This window comes from Micropterus salmoides, unplaced genomic scaffold (assembly GCF_014851395.1).
Source record: "Micropterus salmoides isolate LMB-PRFRI ecotype aquatic unplaced genomic scaffold, ASM1485139v1 Ms_hic_scaffold_7, whole genome shotgun sequence".
Classification (NCBI taxonomy): domain Eukaryota; kingdom Metazoa; phylum Chordata; class Actinopteri; order Centrarchiformes; family Centrarchidae; genus Micropterus; species Micropterus salmoides.
In genome coordinates this window covers 19,707,806-19,721,937 of record NW_024044459.1, presented here as the reverse complement: position 1 = coordinate 19,721,937, position 14,132 = coordinate 19,707,806, and the positions used below count along the sequence as shown (strand labels likewise).

General features: G+C 41.1%; 1 protein-coding gene across 1 annotated transcript in view; it reads right to left on the bottom strand.

Moving 5' to 3' along the window:
* Positions 1-14,132, bottom strand: part of fbxl17 (F-box and leucine-rich repeat protein 17) — a 226,726-nt gene that overhangs the window by 129,383 nt on the left and 83,211 nt on the right. Inside the window, exon 8 of the mRNA XM_038703083.1 lies at positions 8,572-8,702. Within this exon, the coding sequence (XP_038559011.1) occupies positions 8,572-8,702 (131 nt within the window). The remainder of the gene's footprint in view (positions 1-8,571; positions 8,703-14,132) is intronic.

Genomic DNA, 14,132 nt, shown 5'->3' with positions numbered 1-14,132 from the left:
TGTTTAGGATTTAGTGTGATACTGTGATACTATGGTGTTTGACAGCAAAAGATGTAGCTAAAATGTCAGCATGGCTCACATTAAAAACCTTTAAAAAAAAAAAAAGTCCACTATTTGACAATGTGAAATCATTGCTCCTCATCACACATTTGTGTAGATTTGAGCTCTCATTAGCTACTTAACTAGTCTCTAATGTGGAAATTTGAGTTTGTGGTTACAAGCCACCTGACCTGCACCAAAAACCGGTTTGCTTAGGCTACTTCAGACTGCAGGCCAAAGTGACCCAAATCCGATTTTTTTTTTTGCTCATATGTGACTCAGATCTGATCTTTTTATGACACTGTGAACAGGCCAAGTTACGTGGATTCTGATCTTTTCCAGTTCAGATTTGGGCCACTTTCATATGTGTTCCAAATCCGATACAGATTTGGACACTCAGGTCGGAATTAATGCGACTTTGACGTCACTGTAGAGCAGCTGTTCCCTGCCAGAGGGAGCCGCGGTGAACAAAAAAGCTCCTTAAAAGCCATTACTATACGTGTGGCTCTCTTCCTCCTCTACCTTGCTATCATCTGCTCAAAAATCCCTTTCTTACACTTGAAATCCACCGGACCTTTTCAAAGTTATGTGCATCTTATTTGTCCGAGCGGACACAGTGGGGAGAGAGAGAGAGAGAAAGAAAGAGGGAGAGAGAGAGAGAGCGAGGGAGTGAGTTGTGGGGCAGTAGCGTTGTACAGCGCCAGAAACCATAACGAAAAGAACAGAAAGTTGTGAACACTTGTCATAATTCGGGAGAAATTGACCCGTGAGAGGACAATGAAAAACAGGAGTCTCCCGTGAGCTAACCTCTGTTCTCTGTTTACTCTGTAGCCTAAGACAGCATGTTGCGTGTGACGTCTGTGCATGTGGGTCACTTTCAGGCCACGGACAGTTCACACTGGAGTCTGATATGGGCCACATTTAAACAACAATGTGACTGTCAAACAAAAAAATCAGATGTGAGAAAAAATTGGAATTGAGCATTAAGGCCTGCAGTCTAAACGTAGCCTTAGTCACCAAGAGAGGGTGATAAAAGTCAAAGATTACTTAAAGCCTCTTTAAATTCAGCAGATGTCTAGCTGTCACTGACAGTGTATCGCAAATCAAATCTTATGACTTCCAGAAATGAGAGCAATCCAATCAAACTAAAGACCCTGGAGCAGCAGGGTGGAGTGGCAAGCAGGGAGATTTCATGTGAAGAGGTCAGGCCCAATCCCCCTCTGAACTGAACAACGCCACCAAATCAATTTGCTTACATTACATATTTTAGTTAGTTAAGGGTTTGACTTTTCAGAGCATACACAGGGAGTTGCAGGAGGCGTCTGGCTTTGGATCTATGCCCAAATGAAGCAGAAGCTCTCATGCTGTTGTAGCCCATAAGCTCCAGCTGCTTGCCTTCATTGTGTCTCTGCGCCGCGCCACAAATGTTCCTCTATCTCCGATACTTATCAAGGCACTGGAGTTTGACGCTGCCATTACTCAAAATTAATAACCACGGCAGCATGTTTATCATAGCACACTTTCACACCCAACCTGCCAGAAATAATCACCTCAGTGTTTGTGTGCGTGACAGAAAGAGAACGAAAGAAAGTAAGAGAGAGAAAGACAGAGGAAGAAACACAGAAAGACAACTGTAGGAGAGATGAAGTGTGAAAAATAGACAGAACAAAGAGAATAAGAGCCCGAGATGAAAGACTGAAATGAGAGGGAAATTAAAGGAAAATCTGCTACTTGCATACGTGTGCATCTGCCGTACCTAATCAGTCTGCCTCCATTACATCTTGTTGGTTTTTCCCCGTACCTTTTCCTACCATCATGTCTGACAACAGGGCAACACTAGCTCTCCTTGTGTATTCACTCTACTAAGCAGGACTCTAATCTCCACTGACAGCCAATCTGCTCTAACAAGGCAGGCCTGAGTAAATAAAAAAGGCCCTGAGTTTTTAATTTACAAATCATGCAAGAGCAGCGCAGGGTCTGGTTCCCCACTGGAAGGAGAGAAATGAGAAGCATTAAATTCTTAGCGGTGTTGTGTGGACCAAACTGTAGATCCTTGTGCTCTAGGTGTGAAAATACAAGAGCAGAAAAGTGACAATGACAGGGGAAGTCCGCTCAGCACCTCTCCCCAAATCTGGAGAGACAGGCGGTGGAGAAACAAGACAAAGACAAATGTCTGTCGGTCACTGGCTTGGGCTGCGCTGACATTTTCCATGCCATTTAGAAAACATCCAGCAAAATCAAAAGAGCAAAAAAGGGGATCCTTAAAATTGTTGGCTAGAGGAAACCTAAGCGCGATGAGGGTATACAATAGATGTAGAGACTTCAAATGACCTCTTATCTGAGGGTTTTGCTCACTTTTCCACAGTCTCCTGCTTTCTTTAAAAGACGACAAACCTTTATGGCAAAACTCAGCAGCTATTGAGGTCAGTTGGAGAATTTGTACTCGGCAGAAACCACAAGAGTAGGTTAAAAGCGGAGAAAGAAAAGAAGTTCCTTTCGATACCACAGGCTGCATTCCAAGGCCCATATTTATCAACGAGTGACAGTGATGGATAAATAGTAAAGACTCTTCACTGTTAAGAATGAAAGCTAGTTATTACACTTAATTTTACACAAAGGCTCCTAACCTCTTAGTTAGAGGTCAGACAGGCGAGTTGCGTATAATTATTCCAACAGACAATGTTCCACGACTCACAGTTGGAGCACTTCTACAGATTAAAAACCTCTGTTTGAAAAGATGTGGTTCTTTGATAGAAAGTCAAAAAAGGTACAGGCTTGTGTACATAAAAACATAGAAGTGAACAACAATTACTACTCCCAGGGAGCATTTTGGCAAGAAACACCCAATCACTGAGCTTACAATTCTGGTACATGAGCTGCTAACAGCGGGTTGAAGCTAAAGATCACAATGTTGAGGAAACTGCAAACCCCAATCTGCAGCTTAAATCAATTCAGTTTTCAATTCTGGTAAGTGTAGGTGAATTCAGCAACTATATTTTCAATTAGTTACCGCTCTGAATCGCTCCTCTCAATGGCCTCTCTATATGAACAGCAGCCAAGGCTCATGGGTTTTTGTATTAGTAGTATTGATATTTGGAGTAGTCCACTATGCCAAAATTACAGACGAAACATGATTTCTTTCTCAACGAAGTTGAAATAAAGTGCTGACAACAGAATACACACATTCTGAGATGTTTTTGAATGACTACAACACTGTTTTTTTTACCGATTTTACAGATTTCACACAAATAAAACATTTGAATCATATAGGCTTTACAGAATAACTTCTCAGTGGGGAGATATCAGGACTTTCTGAAAGAATGCTCAATGGGGTTAAATCCTCTTACCTGATGGGCGATAGCTTTCTGGCTTTGCTGTAAGTGGGAGCAAATCTCTTGGTAAATGTTTTTTTATAGTCTTAACTTTGAGCAGATTTCATTATTTTTTACTCCTAAGTTGGTTCTTTAAAGTATTCTTAAGTGTAATTCTCAGAACTTTGACAAATACATGCTCTGGTCACCTTCACCGGGGCCAAGCAAAGTAGAGCAACCAACTCATCTTTGTCATCTGACACGTCATTGATCACACTGATGTATCATATACTTATTCGATTTTGGGGTTTAACACTTCTCCAGGCACTGTGAGATCTGCCAGCTGGCTGCAACAGAGGCCATTTGGAATGAGCTTCCAATGCAAACGCCTCCAAATCCACACGCCCTACAGTTTTAGAGAAGGTGTGTTTCTGGGAGAATGCTTCTCCAATTATTTCCTGCTTAATAAGCTCCAGAAAGTCAGACAGGGCCCCAGGTCATCCCTCATCTAGTCCGACTTCTGTGAGAGGGGACAAAAATGTAAAAAAGCCAATTTGGGCTGTGATTTGTGATACTCATAAGTGACAGAGATATGCAGAGGTTGTTGGCCTGAAGAAAAAAAGCAAAGAAGCAAAAAGGGATGAATATTGATTCCCCTGTTAAGCTGTCGGAAAGACTGAGAGATGAAGGAAAAGAGAGGAAGAGAAGGAAAGAATGCCAGGGCTTTTGGGAAATGCCCAACTTCCAACAATACAGATCTCATAAAAGAAATGACTCACTCACTCCATGCATCTGCTTTCTGCAAAGACTACAGGCCAACTGACCAGAGCTTGCTCACAAACGCACAAACAGGCGAAGACGAACACAGACGGGGACACGCAGAAATCCGCATGTCACCAGAGGCCTCGGGTCCAGGGGAAGGGTTAATGTTAGCAGAATAGATGCTGAGTGTGTGCTTTGGGCAAAACAACTGAGGAGGCTTCACCACAGAATGTATTGCAGCACACTTACACTTACACTTACACTTGCACAAACATGAGATTCGCATAAAATGCATATTTTATCTCTTTACTTCTGACAGAAAAAAGTGATATGAACAATATGAATATTTAAAAAATATACAAATGACAAATTATACTAAATCAACACGGTCTCCCCTAGGTAAAAAAAAAAAAACGGGTATCCAGATATAAAAGAATCTTCACACAGAGACACACAATGGTAACAAAAATCTCCAAGGTACAATGCACACAACACAGAGGCTCCCGGAGTTTGCGAAACCGTTTAACTTTGACACTGTGTTCTCAACTTGGTTCTAAAAAGTGAGCGCTACCATTTGGCTCCGCCGTTTCACTTTGATCATGACTCACTACCCATTTTCAAACGCTGTGACATTTGAAAAACACAATCCCACTTTGGTCTCCTATCATCACTGGAAGAAGGATACAGAGAAATAACGGGGCCAACACTGCCCACCTGCCGCACATAAAATCCTCACTCCCCAAGAAATGACAGTGACCAAAAATTAGGCGTCCTACTGTCACAATCTGCCCGTCGGACTGGGGCGACGGGAAGTCCGTATTTGGTCATCATTTCTCGCTTTCTTAGACTGAGACGCTGTTTTCGGCTATTACTGAGGAAGATGAGGGGAGCCAGAGGACAGAGTGTTGGGTTTTTTTTAAGATGAGAGATAAGAAGAAAGAGAAAAACAGAAGAAGGGATGGGAAAAGGACTGAAATGCTTTACCTCCCGCAGAGCTCTATCTTTCCAACGGCCCCTTGTCGGGGGACAAATTGATCCTGAAAATAAGGGGTAATTTCCTCTGTCTGTTTACCTGCTCACAGCACACCGTCATCCGTTTGAGACACACAAGCAAAAGCTGACCCAGCTGTACCCTCAGAGTGAGGGAAGGTTTAGTCATTCTGGTCACTGTCACAACAAGCAAGGACCTGGTTTATATGTGCTGGCATCCCCGGAAGCAGTGATCCTGATGACCTTTGACTCTTTGAACTTGAGCCAAATAAACAATTTCAGCCTCTCTCTCTAACTCTGTGTGGAAATACACTAACATATAGCAGAAAACCATCATCGATAACATCTTTCTTTAAAACAGCCTATCAGATTACTGTTGCTGGAGTGTGTGTATGGCTGTCCAGCTTAATACAGGTGTGCGTGCGTGCGTGATGTGTGTTAGCTAACTTTAATTTTAGATTTTATCAATTCATACTCAGATTCTGCTTATCGATTCAGATTCCTGTTGAATCATGGTCCTCATTATTATCATACTATAGGAGTAGAAAGATGTTGGCAAAAAGTATTTTCTTGTGTGTGAATGTGTTTTCTCTTCCAGTAAAACATTAAAAAAATATTTTGGATGACTCATAAAGAGCTCATGTACATAAATTATTCAATCAAATGTGATTTAGGGTAACTAACTAACACCGCCCATCATATAAAACTGGTCTTGACCGCTACCTCATGAGTTGTAGCAAGCAGAGCGATATCATAGTAGGAAGAGTATGTTTGGATTCAGTTAATTTCCTAAAAAATGTTGCTGAGGTCTCACTCAGTCCTTTCCACTTCATCCTCTGCCACCTGATCTAACACTGTTGAGGGAGGTGCGGGTAGAGCAGTCCAAACAAATCGGCAGAACTTGATCTAAATCCTTAAAGTGTAATTCAACCCAACCACAGTCTTTAAATTGTGCGTCTTCAAACCAGGCTCTCCCTTTTTCGCCTTCTGTCACACACAAATACGATAATTCCATTTTTGCCATGAAGAGCCATGAGCAGGCGGGCCACGTTGCCTACCTCGCACCCCTTGCTCATGTGTGGGGAATTTCTAGCCGCTGATGTAATCACAGCGTCACATGTCTCCTTTGTGTTGATGTTAACCACAGGTGTATAAGGAGAAAGATATTATGCCCACAAAACATCCAAGGTGTAAACAACATCGAATGACGACACTCTTGAGCCTATCCGGTGACTGTGATGATATTGCACTCTCTATTGGCTGTGATGACAAGGCTTAGGTGAGGGAGGAATTGTATACTTGCTAGTAGGACCACAGCAGTGCGGCGCAGCATGGTTAACCCCTACTGTGAGGCTGTAGTGGAAACACATCATGGCGCGGCTTGTGACATCGCGGCTTGGGGCGACCGATGGAAAAACCCACACACCTCCACATACACCTCTTCAATTGTTACTATCAGTCAACCGCCCATTCAGTTTCTCCCTTTAAGCAAACCCCATCCATTCCTCTTCGCGCTGAGCTGTGTGACCGTAACAATAAAGGAGCTTTTGAATGGAGGCTTTTATTTGCTGCAGTCCTTGAGCTGCAGTCAGTATGTACTATACACATAACACACAAACACACACACACACAGATCTGCAGGTCCAGCAGGCAGGGCAGAGCAAACGACCCAGCGTTGGGGTGGAGCAGTGCAGCATCAGATTAGCAAGCATGCAGCTATGACTGTCCACCTCGGCCCTTCACGTCCCTACTGTCTGCTTCATTCACAAGCCAAAAGCGCACCTATTGTATGCTGCCACGCACACCTAGCACACATCCTGGCTTTATCTCCCACACAGACTGCCACCAACACACACACACACACCATTTTAAATTCCAATATTCCCACAGGTCACCCAGACAAATCCATTCAAACACACATACACCTTCAGCTTCTGAACCAATGCAGCAAATATCATTATGGAATCAACGCAGTGTTAAATCAATCGAGGCTGCACTTGTGTGTGTGTGTGTGTGTGTGTGTGTATGTGTGAGAAAGAGAGAGTGTGTATGAGTGTGATAAAGGAAAGAAGTTGATAACACCATGTGCTCCTGTGAGGTTTTCACCAAACTCCATGTTTTTTGATTGAAAGGAGGCAGGTACGGTATTACCATAACCTCCCCACCACATGTCTGCTGTAAACTCAATAATGCAAGAATGATTTCACACATGCACACACACACACACACACACATACACACACACACACACACAACCATTGTTGCTATGCACCATGGTAAATTCAATATTGTGTTCACACTCCTAAGCCAGAGTGGGAGTACAGTTGGCAGAGAAGCCACAGCCTTAGCTGTAAATCAATAGATTAAATAGAAACATATGAATAAAACACCAGATAATAAATAAAAGAGGAGATGGTTTACTCTAGCAGTCATACAATGTACAGGTTCTCTCCCATTTGAGAAAGAAAAGGGAGGAAAGTAAAAAAGGAGTGGGAGCAGAAAGAAAAATGACCAGGGAGAAAAAAAACAAAGAAAATAAAAGTTCTTGTTGTGCTTTCAACTTGTGTTTTTAATTCCTAGGTCTATCTTACCTTGTGCCAGTGTTTGCAGGCTTGCATGTTTGCATACAGAACGTATCTGTTTTAGTAAAGTATGTATGTATGATGTGTTTTTACTTCAAGTATTTGAATGTGTGTGTGTGTGTGTGTGTGTGTGTGTGTGTGTGTACGTGTCCTTGGGGTCTAACAATGTTGAATGCATTGTATTAGATTTATTATAATCAGTGTTGGGAAGTAGCGCATTACTGTAAAATTTTCTTATTGTTACTAATCCAAGTAACGCTGCGTTACTGTGTTACTAAACGCACCATCCTTGACATGAATGCGCGACAGCTCAGCGGCACCAGACTTTGTGTTGTTCAAGTCAGCTCTGAGCCAAAAACTAAAGGAAGAATAGAGAACGAGGGACAGAGGTGTTCTTTCCAAAGCTGTAAGTATCACCATTTTTGTGTCACAGTCTAAGATGCAAAGAACATTGTCATCCGTTGTAAACTTTGCGCGACCAGCAAAAAGCTTTCAACTGCGAACAATTCTATATTTAATTTATTGAAGCATCTGCTGAAGCAGCACAGCAACATGAAACTTATAGAAAGAAACCCCGGCCGCTACTGCCAGTGATGCCAGTGACTCCTGGGAGAGAGTGGCATTAAGCAACGCAACGTTTTGTGAAAATACTGAATTCCTGAATATAGTAACATAACTAGTTACTTTTATGAACCAATAATTAGTAAAGTAATATTATTACTTTTTTAAGGAGTATTAAGTAACAAGTAATTTATTACAATTTCTGAGTAACTTGCCCAACACGGATTATAATATCACTGCTGGATTATAAAACTTTGAACTTATACTAAATGTGTCACTGTGTGTGGTACTGGGCTATACAAACAAATAAACTTGATTTGAAATACCTGTCGTTGATGCTCCAGTTGAGGCAGAGGTTGAGGGAACTGAGGTTGTGACATTTCCTCACCACCTCCATCACAGTCTCATTGTTGAGTTCTGAGATGTGCCGCAGGTCCAGGACATTCAGGTTTCGTAGCTACAAGAGGCAAAACATGAAAGCATTTGAATGATTTAATCCTGTCAAATTCACACAAAGTGCTAGCTGTGCAGCACAGACAACCTATTGACGACCAATTGCAATCAAATTTAGTCATCCCTTTTTGTAGTACAAAATAATGTGAACTATTACTTGTAGTTAATAGTTTTTATTATTAAAAGGGAGGAAAAAAAGTCTTTAGGGAAATATCAGAACTGCTACTTTTCTGTAGTGTGTATTGTAAAGGGCAGACACGTGTTGTTAAAGGTTTTGAAGAGTCTAAATGGACATTTGCAGATAACTTTACACCTTTCAGTCTACAAACTGATGTTAGCAGTGCACTTTTCTCTGAATGTTGGTTGTGAATGTTGGTCTGGTCGCTCGTTCAACAGGCACAGCATATGTTCATGTTTGTATGTTAGATAAGAAGGAGACTTTAGTAGGAAAGCCAATGTGGGATGTTCAGAGTCTGTGGCTGTTGTGTTGTCTGGCTCAGTATGACCATCTGCTCTGCCTGTGATTTGCTGTATCGAAACAGAGACGTTTTATAGAGGCTATAAGGACTTTGATTGAAATAACTAATGCTAATCCACAAAATCTATACAAAACTGGGGGGCGCCATCATGAAAACACAAGTAACTTACAGAGCAGATATGTATGCTGTAGCATACCAAAAAATGCAATTTAATTCCAGTTGGACTTTAACAAGGTAAAATCCAGCTCTTACACTTTATTTCTTTCACACAAACAGGTATACAGGCACACAATTTCCTCTCCATTCATGAAAGAACCAGCAGTTGGTTCGTTACTACAAGCAGCACAAAAAGGCACAAAAATACACGCCTGCTGAATTTTATGGATGGTTTAGATAAATACCCAAGCAATGTGGGGGGAAAAAAATCTCTCTATACACTGAGTAAACTTGTATACCATCACATGTACTGAAAAAGTAGCATTATTCTGAGAATAAAACCTAACAATGCAGATAAATTTTACAAAATTGTTTGCTGTTACTGTTTATTATTCTCTGCCTGCATGCCTGGTGTGAGGGGTTATGAGCCAAAATGAGCATTCCCTTTCCCTCTTCCTTTCATCTCTCCGACTTTCAATAATCCCTCTTTCCGATCTGAATATCTTATAAGAGGGGGTTTAGATTAATCCTCCATTCAGAATCTCTACTTCCTGACACACTCTTAGTAACCCACACTGACACACTGTTCAACAAGCATCCCTTCACGCTGGAAATTACCAAAGGCTTTTTCAAGTCATAGCACAGGTGTATTTTCTCTGATACATACTCTATTTAAAACTATTTATGGCACATGTGCACACACACACACACACAGGGATGACAGATAATAGAGGTATGATATTCCGGCCAGCCGCCAAGGAGGCAGGGAGGTAAATGTCATGGCCAAGGCTAAAGAGAAAACAAGCTTACAGTTGCTGTTAAGATCACTGAGCACTATTGTCGGCTCCATAGGCATGACATATAGCTACCAGCATGAAGACACATGGGGGGGAATGGATAAGGACAAAGGCTTGCTGGGTGAAGTAAGCACACATGTAAACACTCTTCCCTGTCCCCACATACTAAGAATCAAAACACTCCAATGCAAAAATGCATAAATGCTCCTCCATTTGCCTCTCTATTCTTACGGAGCCTGTGGCATTATTTTGTCGTTCCTCAAGAGAAAATTGGATGCACACCTCATGTGATAAAAAGGTCTGCTTAGGCATGAAATAAACATGAAGCAGATTGGCAAGTATACTGTCAAGACACGCTTAGATGAACTAATGAAATAAACATTAAACAGCTTATGTGTGCAAAGAAGGGTCGAGAATGCAGTAGTTACGTGTCAGGGACAGCTAAACTGACATGATAAACAATGGTATTTAATGAAAGGGAAACCCCTTAACTGTGTGAATTATCATAGACGTACAGTACAGGCTTACACATGTGCATGAAAACACACATAAACCCACACACACACAAACTGTCATGTGTCCCTGTGGTCAGTGTTTTGGATCAAAGTGCTAAATTATTCAGACAGAATTAGGCTGTCTGTGTGCATGTGTGTGTGTGTATTGCAATTGTCTGCAAAACAAAGGTATTGTAAAAATCAAACCTACATGTAGGCTAAGTGACTGCTTCCACTAATATTCATAGCAACAAACATCCACACACAGTGTCAAAAGAATTCAAAATCAACAGAACACCGCCCCACACACGCATACACAAACACAGAGTTATTTGCATTCAGTATTAATAGTAATTAAGCCTGGAGTAAATTTTAACAGCCCCAACATCAAAAGTAGTATTTGTTCTCCAAATCTTCAAAACTGCTTATGTCTGCTAAATAGAATCTCTACTACAAACCAATAGTGACTGTTTCATTGATGTGGACAACCAATAAGAAAGCAGGCCAAACCAGTGTGAGTTTGGATTGGTTGAGAGTGTAGCTGGGTTGAAGAAAATTAGAAAATTTAGCAGATGTCTGCATGAAAGGGAAGAGGCAGAGTCACGGCTGAGACTGTAAGTTTGTTAATCCATCTGTGAAAAGCCACCGCAGGAAAATAAATTCCACAGTTTAGGTTTAGCAGACATCTGCCAAAAAAGAAAAATATCCTCCAAATCCCTGAAATGAAAAGTCACCCAAAAAACAAACCCCTCAGTAATTAGTCACACCTCCAGAACGTAACATGCCACATTGCCAGTGATTGTTTTCTCAGAGTTGACAGATTATCATAATTTGACTCATAGGTGAAAGGTTTTATTGCTTCCAATCTTATTTAATCATTTCTACTCATAATATAGCTTATTTTCTGCTGGTGTATTTCTGTGAGGCAAGAATAAACAGGAACAGAAAAGGAAGAAAAATAAATGGAGAGAAACGGGGAGGAGGGAGCGCGAAAGCTGTAGACAGAGAAGAAGACAAAGCGAGTGATTCACAGAGCACAGAGAGGGGGGGGGGGGAGTGAAAAGCGTGAGGAGAGCTAAGTGTGAGAGAAATACAGCGACAGAATACAGAGCACGGGATTTGGTGAGGGGTTTCGGCAGGTTTTTCTCTTCGTTGGCTGAGCTCTGTAACCAGGCAGAATTGGTGCTGTCTCCTGAGTTGGCAGCTACACCTGGATGATTATTCATTCAGTTCATAAAAACACTGAAACCTGCAGAATCCAGCTGCTCTGAGGCCAGCGTGTCATCCCCGCCCCAGTGAACACACATGTGTGGCACAAAAACTGAGGCGCACACTGATTATATGAATATTCCAACGACTACGTGTGCACACATGTTCACAGGCACAAAAACACAGGTGGAAAGTATCTACGTACATTAACTCAAGTACTATATTTAAATATACTGTTGAGGAGATTCTACTTTTAACATTTCCATTTAACACAAAATTATACCTACTTAATTTTCAGATTGAGGTAAATATAAAACAAATGGTTAATTTATAAAATTTAAGTTTATCTTATTGTCCCACTGAGGGAAAATTGTTGTGCAGCCAGGCTGTAATGAATTGACAGAGAAAATACAAAAGAACACCATCAACAACAATACCCACAGATTAAATAAAAAGAACTTGTTCAGGAAAACGGAATTTTATACCAATGACAAAATTAGCTAAATGTACAGACATGTAAATGTGCAAAATGAGATATTTTGAGACATACTGATATTTGAAGTACATTTTGTTGCTAATACTTCTGTACTTTAACTCAAGCAAAATTATGATTAATACCAATAGCAATTCAAGTAATAGTATGTATAGTATGCTATTGTATGTCGTAGAATTACTAATCACAAAATAAAAGTCATTTTTTACTTCTTAACCATCAGTAAATCAATTCACCTATCCTAAAATGTTTTTTGGTAAGCTTCTATTTCCTTGATTCAAATGTTCAATTCTGCCTGGAAAAACCCTGCAGAGCATAAAATGACAGATTCAAATTAAGCTTCACAGAATCACAAAACTGGATGTGAATCTCAGTTTACAGACCAACTGCAAATCAATTCAAATATACACATAATGCCTTACACAAAGCAATCATAGCACATTTTTTTACAAGAGCTGGATGAGCAAACAGTACCCATCTGAGAAGTGGGTGTAGCACCACATTTCTGCGTTAAAGAGGTTGTTAAATTCAGTCCACATGACCAGAGGAGATCTGTGAGCTCCAAGCAGCTTGGATCCCACCTGCTTCAATTAGAAACCTCTTTTAAACAGGAAAAATGAGAGAGCGAGTCAGAGGTCAAACACCAAACGCCACTTTAAGTGAAAAGAAAAATAACTGGGTGTTTCAAAGGTACGTTATCCTTCAGCCAAGCATAGGCTGGAGTTCATTATTTGGAGAGGTTGATTTGACACTTTATTGCATTAGTTTATGTCACAGTCTGGCACACAGCATGTGTGTGTGTTTGTACCTGTCTATGCTCGGCCAGACTACAGAGCTATAACTACCTGTGCTATTGCTTAATTTATTTACACAACGTCAAGCATCATGATGCCAAGCAGGAAGCTGAGGTCTGGTGGACCCCATGCAGGGGATATGATGTCATGGTTTGAATGCTGGCACAAAGCAGCATGAGTTCATGGCTGTTGCTGTCCATCAACCTCAGTGTCCCAAGCTGACAAGCGGCTAGATGACATTTAAAAAGCACGGACAGAGCGAGCATTGTTTTAGTCATAAATAGCGAACATGTTGGATTTGGAAAATATGAGCTACTATTTCATTGCTGTAGTTCATTTATAACCACTTCAAGATTTAGTATGTGAGTGTAGTCAATGAAACATAGGTCCTTCTATGGGAAATGCATATATAGACAAAAAAAAAAATACACACTTGCGAGCACAGTCTCTAAAAAAAGGAAAAATAAATTGCTTTTCAGTAAAACTAACCACCGTGACAGTGGAAACTCTCACATCTTAGACTGGCAAAGATGAGTTGAAACCAGTTTAAATCATCTGAACAATGCAGGCAGAAGTTTAGACAGTCACTTTGAAGTAATATTCAAAGTCCTGAGCAAGAAGTCAAAGTTACAGGGTGTTGTTGAGGTGGCATTGTGACCCTGACACATTTTGCTCAGCTGTCCGCATGTGTTAGAGACTGTGCGAGACAGGACGAGGCGGGTGGCGAAAAAGGTGAAACGAATGGCAGCGGTGTCACTAGGTGAATACAAGTGCGCACTCATGCATACACGCTCTGTGTTGGGGTTTTTTTCTCCATATCGGAGCATCCCATAAAGTTCAGTCAGACAGGAGAAAGCTGTGTCGAGACAATCCCTCTGCGGCAAGACTAAATCATGCACACAACCCCACCAGATGCACTGAAAAAACACACACACACACACACACACACACACACACACATTTATATATAAAATACATAGAGGCCTATGCAGACTGCATAATATGAATATCT